Source organism: Miniopterus schreibersii, assembly GCF_964146895.1.
Source record: "Miniopterus schreibersii genome assembly, chromosome: 12".
NCBI classification, from domain to species: domain Eukaryota; kingdom Metazoa; phylum Chordata; class Mammalia; order Chiroptera; family Miniopteridae; genus Miniopterus; species Miniopterus schreibersii.
Window position 1 is genome coordinate 34,959,984 of NC_138112.1, and position 10,079 is coordinate 34,970,062.

The following is a 10,079-nucleotide window of genomic DNA, read 5'->3' on the forward strand; positions in this document are numbered from 1 at the left end:
AAACCAATACAGCCCTTCTCCCATGACAGGTGAAAACCCAAGTGCCAAAGGTGCCAAAGCAGCCTCTGATGTTCCCTCATCTACCTGAGATCACAGTGGAGCCTCCCTCAGAGGAGGTGGTGGAGTCACAGCGGTCTGAAGTGCTGCCATCTACTCTGAAGACAGCGATGCCCATTGAGGGCCTGAAGGGCATTTCCACGTGCCGCCGGCCCTTCGTGCCACTTCCTCCCATCTGCTCTGACTCTACTGTGCATACTGAAGAGACCACCTCTCACCCGAGCGACACTGCTGGCCAAGTCAGCCCAGAGCACCTATCAGATGAGGACACCAAGAGCACACAGTCCATCTTCTTGACGCAGGTGCCTGGATCCACCTGCCCCTGCCCATTTGTTCCCGGCTCCCACAGGTTCCTGCACAGCCCTTAGATGGCTGGACTGCTATAGGCAGCTGGAAGCAAGCACATGGTGGGTCTGGAAACCAGAAGGCAGCACCCTGGCAGGGCCTGCAAGTCCCTTCTAGGAGATCCATAGATCTATGGTTACTAGTAGGGACAGCTATAGGGACAAGTCATGGTACTGTGACAGAGACCACACCTGGGCTAGGGTGTGGTTCTGACCAGTTTTTAGGAAGGGTTGCTGCTGCCTCTGCCTATCTGCATAAGGTCACCTCACTTCTGATGCTGCCTCTGAATCCTGGGAGTACAAATGGATGAGACATGGTCTTACCCTTGAGAAGTCCTTAGTCTTAATGGGGGAAATGAACAGGAACGATGCACACAGTCAGTGCTGAGAGTGAGAAACCGAGGAGCTGGAAGCCTAGAGGAAGAGGGGATGCCTCTGCCCCAGACCAGAAGGGCAGGCTTCCTGGAAGAGTTTCAAATGAGATGAGCTTTGCAGGCTGAGTAGGCATTAACATGGTGAGGACATAGGCAGCAAGGGCATTCTGGACAGAGCAACAGCATGAAGCAGGATACAGAGGAAGGAACCACGAATGGTTCAGTGGCGGTGCAACAGAAGGGTGACATGTAGGAAAAGGGAAATAAAAGGCTGGAGGAGTTGGCAGGGCCATTAAACTTTTTCTTGTACCATTGCCCTCCCTGATCTCCCCGTCTCCAGTCTTGCCCCTCCAATCTGCCAGATCTTTCCAAGACGTACATCCGTCCATCTTTAGATTCCACATATAAGGAAATCATACGGTGTTTGTCTTTCTCTGACTTATTTCACACAGCATAATACCCTCTAGATTCATCAATGCTGTTGCAAATGGTAAGATTTCACTCTATTTTATGATCAAGTCGTATTGCATTACATATGTGCTACTTTTTTATCCTCTTGCCTATTGATGGGCACTTGGGCTGCTTCCGTATCTTGGCTATTGTAAATACTGCAATGAACTAAGGGGTGCATATATTCTTTCAAATTAGTGTTTTGGGTTTCTTCAGCTGTATACCCAGAAGTGGAGTGGCTGAGCCATTTTTAATTTTTTGAGGAACCTCCATACTGTTTTCCATAGTGGTTGCACCAGTCTGCATTCCCACCAATAGTACACAAGGGTTCCCTTTTCTCCACATCCTTGCCAACATTTGTCATTTGTTGATTTATTGACAGTAGCCATTCTGACAGGTATGAGGTGATATCTGATTGTGGTTTCTGTTTGCATTTCTTTGATGATTAATCACATTGTGCATCTTTTCATGTCTATTGCCCATCTGTACATCTTCCTTGGAGAAGTGTCTGTTCAGGTCCTCTGCCCATTTTTTAATTGGATTGATTTTTGGTGTTGAGTTGTATGAGTTCTTTAGAAATTTGGGGTATTAACCCTTATCAGATGTATCATTGGCAAATAGGTTCTCCCAGTAAGTAGGCTGACTTTTGTTTTGTTGAAAACAAAACAAAAACTTTGCTGTGCAAAAACTTTTTAGTTTGATGTAGTCCCATTTGTTAATTTTGTTGTTTCTCTGGCCTCAAGGAGATATATCACAAAAAATATCACTAAGAGAGATGTCAGAGATTTTACTGTCTATATTTCCTTCTAGGAGTTTTATGGTTTTGAGTCTTACATTTAAGTCTAATCCATTTTGAGTTTATTCTTGTGTACGCATAAGAAGGTGGTTTCATTTAAATTTTTTTATATGCATCAAATTTTCCCAGCACCATTTATCTATTATTTATTTATTTTTATTTTTAATCCTCACCTGAGAATACTTCCTCCACTGCTTTCCAGAGAGAGTAGGAGAGAGAGAGAAACATCAATGCGAGAGAGACACATCGATCAGTTGCCTCCCAAACATGCCCCAACCGGGGCCAGGGATCTAGCCTGCAACCGAGGCATGTGCCCTTGGCTGGAATCAAATCCAGGACCCTTCAGTCTGTGGGCCAACGCTCCAGCCACTGAGTCAAACCAGGTAGAGCCCTAGTACCATTTACTGACTAGACCATTTTTACCACATTATATGTTCTTGCCTCTTTTGTGAAATATTAATTGATCATATAGTGTGGGTTTATTTCTGTTCCATTGATCTATATATGTTTTTGTGCCAGTACCATGCTGTTTTGATTACTATGGCCTTGTAGTGTAGTTTGATATCAGGTAGCTTGATACCTACAACTTTGTTCCTTCTCAGTATTGCTGAGGCTATTCTGGTGTTTTTGTGGTTCCACATAAAGTTTTGGATTATTTGTTCTAGTTCTATGAAAAACGCCATTGGTATTTTGATAGGAATTGTGTTGAAATCTATAGATTGCTTTGGGTAGTGTGGGCATTTTAATGACGTTAATTCTTCCTGTCAATGAACACAGCATATGCTTTCATATATTTGTATTTTCTTCAATAATTTTCTTCAGTATCTTCATATTTTCCAAGTACAGGTCTTTTACCTCCTTGGTTAAATTTGTTCCTACGTATTTTTTTGAAACAATTATAAGTGGGATTTTCTTTTTCTTTTTTAAATATATCTTTATTGATTTCAGAGAGAGGAAGGGAGAGGGAGATAGAAACATTAGTGTTGAGAGAGTCATTGATCGGCTGCCTCCTGCACGCCCCCTACTGGGGATCGAGCCTGCAACCCAGGCATGTGCCCTGACTAGGAATCAAACCTTGATCTCCTGGATCCTACGTCGATGCTCAACCATTGAGCCACGCCAGCTGGGCTGGGATTGTTTTCTTAGTTTCCCTTTCTGATAGTTCATTATTGGTGTATAAAAATGCAACTGATTTATGAATATTAATTTTTATTCTGCTACTTTACTGAATTCATTTATCAGTTCCAGTAATTTTTTTGGTAAGTCCTTCACGTTCTCTATATACTGTAGCTTCTCATCTGCAAATAATGACAGTTTTACTTCTTCCTTTCCAAACTGGATGTCTTTCATTTCTTCTTCTTGCTGTGGCTAGGACTTCCAGACTATGTTGAATAAGAGTGGTGAAAGCAGATGTCTGTCTTGTTTCCAATCTTAAGGGAAACATTTTTAGTTTTTCCTGAGTAATGATGTTGGCTGTGGGTCTGTCATATATGGCCTTTATTATATTGAGGTATGTTTCCTCTGTTCCCTCTTTGCTAAGAATTTTTATCACAAATGGATGCTAGATTTTGTCAAATGCTTTTTCTGCATCTTGATATTATCATGTGATTTTTATCTTTCATTTTATTTATGTAGTGTATCACATTCATTGATTTGCAGATATTGTACCAGTCTTGCATCCCAGGAATAAATCCTACTTGATCATGGTGTATGACCTTTTAAACGTATTGCTGGATTTGGTTTGTTAATATTTTGTTGATTTTTGCACTGTGTTTATCAGAGATATCGACATATAATTTTCTTTCTGTAGTGTCTTTATCTGGTTTTGGAATTAAGACAATGCTGGCCTTGTAAATTGAAATTAGGAGTTTTCCCTCCTCTTGAATTTTTTTGGAATAGTTTAAATAGGATAGGTGTTAGTTCTTCTTTCAATGTTTGGTAAAATTCACCTATGAAGCCAACTGGTCCAGGACTTTTGTTTGCTGGGAGTTTTTTGGTTTTTTAAAATTTATCTTTATTGTTGAAAGTATTACAGATGTCTTTCCCTCTTGCCCCAGTGACCCCCTCCCCCTACTCCTGCTCCCTCCCCAGGCCTTCACCGCTTGCTGGGAGTTTTTTGATGACTGCTTCAATTTCATTCATTGTAATTGGCCTGATCAGATTTTCTGTTTCTTCCTGATTCAGTTTTTGGAAGATTATATGTTTCTAGGAATTTGTCCATTTCTTCCAGATTGCCCAATTTGTTGGCATATAGTTGTTTGTAATATTTTCTTATAATCCTTTGTATTTCTGTGGCGTCAGTTGTTGCTTCTCCTCTTTTGTTTCTGATTTTTTTTCATTTGGGTCCTCTTTTTCTTGGTTAAAGGTTTGTCAATCTTATTTATCTTTTCAAAGAAATAGCTCTTGGTTTCAGTGAGACAAACTTTTGATTTCTTTCTTCATCTTATTGTTAATTATTCATTGTTTAGTAACATGTTATTTAGCCACCATGTGTTAATTTGTTTTTTGGTGTTTTTTTCATTGTAATTGATATTTTGTTTTATACTATTGTGATCAGAGAAGATGCTTGATATGATTTCAGTCTTCTTAAATTTACTGAGACTTTTGTGTCCTAACCTGTGGTCTATCCTAGAAAATGATCCATGTGCACTTGAAAAGAATGTATATTCTGTTACTTTGGTGTGAAATGTTCTGAAAATAGAGTGGGAGAAAAGTAGGTTTACAGTTGTGAATACATAGGACAAAGTTTATTCTTGTATTATTTTCCCTATGAACAACTGTAAACCTACTTTTGCCACACCCTGTATCAATTAAATCCATCTGGTCTAGTGTGTCATTCAAGGCTGCTGTTTCCTTGTTGATATTTTTTGTCTGGAAGACCTATTTATTAGTGTCAATGGGGTGTTAAAATCCCCTACATGACTGTATTACTGTTGCTCTCTCCCTTTATGTTCATCAAGATTTGCTTTATACTTAGGTGCTTCTATGTTGGGTGCAAAAATGTTTGCAAGGGTTATATCCTCTTCTTGGGTTGATCCCTTTATCATTATGTAATGTCCTTCTTTGTCTCCTATTATAGCCTTTGTTTTATTTTATTTTTACTTTTTTTAATCCTCACCCGAGGATATTTTTTCCATTGCTTTTTAGAGAGACAGTGGAAGGAGAGAGAGAGAGACAGAGAGAGACAGAGACAGACACATGGACTGGTTGCCTCCCACACTCATCCCGAGTAGCACTGGGGATCAAACCTGCAACCAAGATACGTGTTCTTGGCAGGAATCAAACCCGGGACCCTTCAGTCAGCAGGCCTATGCTCTAACTACTGAGTCAAACCGGCCAAGACTATATAGCCTTTGTTTTAAAGTCTATTTTGTCTGATATAAGTATTGCTACCCAAGTTTTTTTTTCATTTCCATGAAATTATATATATATATATATATATATATATATATATATATATATAAAATGTTTTATCTTTATTGTTGAAAGTATTATAGATGTCCCCATTTTCCCATTGATCCCCTCCACACTGCACCAGCCCCCAGGCCCTCACACTTTACTTTCAGTCTGTATCTTTTGTTCTGAGGTTGATCCCTTGTAAACAGCATATACACAGGTCTTGTTTTCTTATTGATTCAGCTACTCTGTGTCTTTTCATTGGAGCATTTAAGTCATTTACATTTAAAGTGATTATTGATATATATTTATTGCCATTTTATTTTTTATAAGTGTCTTTTTTTTTTTTTTTTTCTTTCTTAAAGAAGACCCTTTGACAATTCTTGTAATACTGGTTTGGTGGTAATGAACTCTCCTTTAGCTTTTTCTTGTCTGGGCAGCTCTTTACTTCACCTTCAATTTTAAGTGATAGCCTTGCAGGGTAGTCTTGGTTGTAGGTCCTTGTTTACATCATTTTGAGTAGATCATGCCAATTTCTACTGGCCTAAAATGTTCCTGTTGAAAAATCAGGTGACAGTCTTATGGGAGCTCCCTTGTAGGTAACTAGCTATCTTTCTCTTGCTGCTTTTAAGTTTCTCTCTTTACCCTTTCGCATTTTAATTATGATGTGTCTTGGTACGGGACTCTTTGGGTTCATCTTGTTTGGGGCTCTGTGCTTCCCGGACATGTGTATCTTTTTCCTTTACCAGGTTAGGGAAATGTTCAGCCATTATTTCTTCACATAGGTTCTCGATTCCTTGTTCTCTTTCTTCTCCTTCGGGAACCCCTATGATACAGATGTTGCTATGGGACATATCATCCCAGAGGTCCCTTAGACTATCCTCACTTTTTAAAATTTTTTTCTTTTTGCTGCTCTGATTGGGTGTCTTCTGCTACCTTATCCATTCTTCTTTAAATGTTTGGTAGAATTCACTACTGAAGCCATCTGGCCCTCGGTTTTTCTTTGTGGGAAGTTTTAAAATTACTAATGCAATCTCGTTATAGGTTTATTCAGATTTTCTATTTCTTTTTAGTCAGCCATAAGCTTTAATAATAGGTATACCTACATTCCCTACACGAAATACAGGTTTCATGAAGTTGTTTCTTATAAAACGAATTGAGGTAGGCTTAAAATGTGATTCAGTGTTCACTCACTCCCTTAAAACTCCTTGCTGTCCATCACAGTGAGGATAAAAAATTATAGACAAAACAAACACCCTCAGTTTGGCATTTAAAGGTCCTTCCTGATCTGGTCCCTGATTATTGCTCCAGCAGCCTCTTTATGGTACACTCCAACTATGAATATTAAGTTCCCCTAATGCACCTTGCTGTCTTACCTGTGCACCTTGCTATAATAGTATCATGCTATTCCTTCCTTGCAACAATCCTCCTTTCTCATCTCTTGTAGCCCACACCTCTCCCCACCCCTGCCTGGGAATGGCTCTCCTGGTTCTTCAAGACTTAGTTTGGGCTAAGGCATCACTTCCTCCAGGAAGCTTCTTGTCACCCCAGGCTGGGTTAGGGCTTCTTGTGGGCTCACCTGGAAACCCTGTGCTCCCCTCAGTTACAGCATTTATCAGGGTATATGGCCATTGTCCATTTTCATGTTTGTCTCCTATCGCTCAAGTCTTGGTTCTTGCCATTAACAGGGCCCAGCATGGGGACCCACACAGAGCTGATGACAAGAAGTGTTAGTGGAATGAATATGTTTTTATTCCTGGGCACAGGTGAGTGGGATGTCTTACTCCAACCTCGAGAGGGATGACTCAGAGGTGGAAAAAGACCAAAGACCAGCACCCAGAGAGGTGAAGAAGACTAGGAGGAAGCTTCAATCTGCCTCACTATCCAGCAAGTACCATGGCTATAAGGAGTTGCTGACAGCCAAGACTGATCCAGCCTTCATTGAACCAAAGGGTATGTGAAGAGAATGCCAGGTCAAGTCAGTGCAAAGCCAAGGCCAGTGCAAGATCCTTTGAGAGACCAGTGTGCTATCTTCTATCTGAATGCCTGTCAAAGGGCCCCTGAGGGTGTCTTGATTTGGAGCCCTACATGTCAGGACCCCTGGCCTGGGCCTTAAATGGCTTTGGGGAGCCACAGCTATTCCAAGATTCCAGCCAGTCTGGACCCAGCTACAGTTGGAAAAGTCTCTCCAGGAAGGATTTGCTGAACAAACCACCAGACTGGCCAGATTCCCAGTTAAGCCCCAAATTAAACATCCAGAATCCTCCCTATGTGGTTTGAGGCAAGGGAAGCAGTGCCCTCTCTGAACCCCTTATTTCAGACTGATGTGTTAATAATATTGGCACTTTCAAAGGAAGTGGCACTTAGCTGTGCTCTCTTGGGTGTCAGTCCCTGCAGTGTAACCCCCTTGAGGTTAACAGAGTTACATTGGAGTCAGTCTTTTTCCCCACTCCAATGCTATTTTCCCATTGGGATCTTTGCTCATAGGGGACTGGCACTCACCGAATGAATGATGGGACTTCTGACACTGCAAAATACCAGGGAGAGATGTGGGGCTTCTCATCCTTTTACCCAGGGCTGCTATTCTATGGGGAATAAAGAAATTGGGGAGGCATTTAGGAGGAGGGGGAAGTGCCTGGACTCCACCTTGCCTTCCTGCCCTAGGAATCCAGAAGAATGCAAAGGCCCTGCAGCACATGCTGAAGCACCCACTCCTATACTCCTCCTCCAGGCCCAAGCTGGACACTCTTCAGAAACCCTATGTTCCCAAGGAAAAACGGGTAAACCTGCATGTCACTGAGTATACAGATACCCCCCCTCAAGGCCTCCACAAGGACAGAGGTAGCTGTCACTTCCAGGCCTTCTAAGGGTCATGCTTTCCCAGAGCCCCCAATTGCTTCCCTGCCTATGGCTGTGACTGTATGAGGAGGTGAGGCCTACGACTGGGATAACACCCTCCTCTCTTACCTTGTCAGGCCCAGAGGATCCCTGTTCCACCCCCACGAAAGACTCGAGCCCAGCTGCTGGATGACGTCCTCATTCGCATGCGGGACTCCTGGAACATTACAGAGGCTCCACTAGGTATGGCTCTGGCCCCCAGTTCTCAACTGCCAGAACCCAAGATCTAGAAGTTTACTCATCTACTGGTATAAGGCAAAGGCTTGTTTCAGGCAGGAAGGGCCCTTAGGAACATCTGCCCCAGCCCTTCCCATGTGCAGACGGAAAAATTGAGGCCTGAGTGAGGCAGGGACTTGCCTAAAGTCACACAGCATGTTATAGACTAGAACTAAGGCTTGAGATAGAATCAGGAGGGGACATCACTGGCTTCCTAATGCCCCAAATGGAGAGGCTATTTTCAGTTAGTTTCCTGAACACCCTTCTCTCACCCTATCCCACTTTCTGGGAACTCTGGATCCAGCCCCAACTGCCTTCAGCTAGGCGAGACCCAAAGCAAGCCTGCTGCCCCTCCTGGCTTCTCCCCCTGCAGGAGCTGTCTTGCGCCAGAGGACAGAGCAGCGGCTGGTGAACCAGAAGCAGTACCTGGAGGCCAAGCGGCTGCTGAAGGAATTTCAGGCACGCTACCGGGAGCTGGTGCGTTGCTCCCTGCAGACGGTGTTTAGGGCCGCAGTGCCACCCTCAGCCCAGCCGGCCCTGAGCGAGGGCCAGCCTAAATTCGGCCGCTTCCTCCAGTTCGTGGATGAGTTCTGCCCAGAACCCACAGCCAGTGACTCAAAAGGCTAGAGCTGCATACAGGGCCATGTGCGCCACCGGGCCTGCACCCCACGCCCTCCCTGAGGGCTCCACACCCTCCATGGAGCTGGAGCCTTAGGACTGGCTCTGGGAGGCTTCAGCCTCAGAGCTCAGCTCAGCCTTTCTGGCTGGCTGCAGAGTGGGGAGCTCATCAGGACCTCCCGTCCCAGGCCCGGCAGGATCCGGCGCCTGGCCCAGCAGCAAATAAAGAGTGGGTGCACAGAACAGGGTAGACCACGTTCTTTCTTGGAGCCTGTGCCAGGCTGTCACACTGGGAAAAAATCCTGGCTTGATGCATATCCCTAGAGTCCAGTGGGAAACCTGCCTGAGTCACATGCATCCAACAGAGCTGCGTTGACCACTAGGATAGAAAATGGAGTTGATAGCATAGTCAAGTAGCACAGAATCTAAGGCTCAGAGAAGTTAACTCACCCACAGCCAATAAAGTGTGTGCTTGGGGGGCGTGAGGTGGGGGCAAAATTGAGGCCAAAAAGCACCAGAAATGGTGCCTTTTCTGTTGGGCAGTTTTTTCTACTGAGGGCAAATGTGGGGAAGGAAGGGAGGATTGGGAATTCCCTTATCAGATAGCCATGGCCACAAAATTGGGACAAGCTGAGGAGAGGTCTTACATGGAGTTTCCCAAGGTATTCTAATCCAGGACACAAACTGAAATCCCATATGTAAGCATGATGGGCTGCAGCTCTAAAACAGACCCTGGGCTCATGTAAGTAAACTAGTTCTGGCCAAGGCAGCCTATGGGGTTGTCCCATTCTTGTGAGTGCCCAGTAGCCAGCACCTGCTACAGAGGAGGATCTGGAGAAAGCCACTGGGGCTGAATTCCAGCGATGTGCATTTGGGGATAGATGCTGGGTATGATAGTCACCTGGACCCTTATTCATAATGCTACTCTCC

General features: G+C 43.7%; 1 protein-coding gene across 2 annotated transcripts in view; it reads left to right on the top strand.

The window, feature by feature from the left end:
- Positions 1–9,390, top strand: part of XRRA1 (X-ray radiation resistance associated 1) — a gene marked incomplete at its 5' end in the record, with an annotated part of 44,009 nt that extends 34,619 nt beyond the window's left edge. For both annotated transcript variants that reach the window (XM_081154199.1, XM_081154200.1), the window contains 5 exons: positions 30–359; positions 7,184–7,370; positions 8,082–8,197; positions 8,393–8,498; positions 8,905–9,390. In XM_081154199.1, the coding sequence (XP_081010325.1) occupies positions 30–359; positions 7,184–7,370; positions 8,082–8,197; positions 8,393–8,498; positions 8,905–9,158 (993 nt within the window). In that variant the 3' untranslated portion in view covers positions 9,159–9,390. The remainder of the gene's footprint in view (positions 1–29; positions 360–7,183; positions 7,371–8,081; positions 8,198–8,392; positions 8,499–8,904) is intronic.
- Positions 9,391–10,079: the final 689 nt, after the last annotated feature.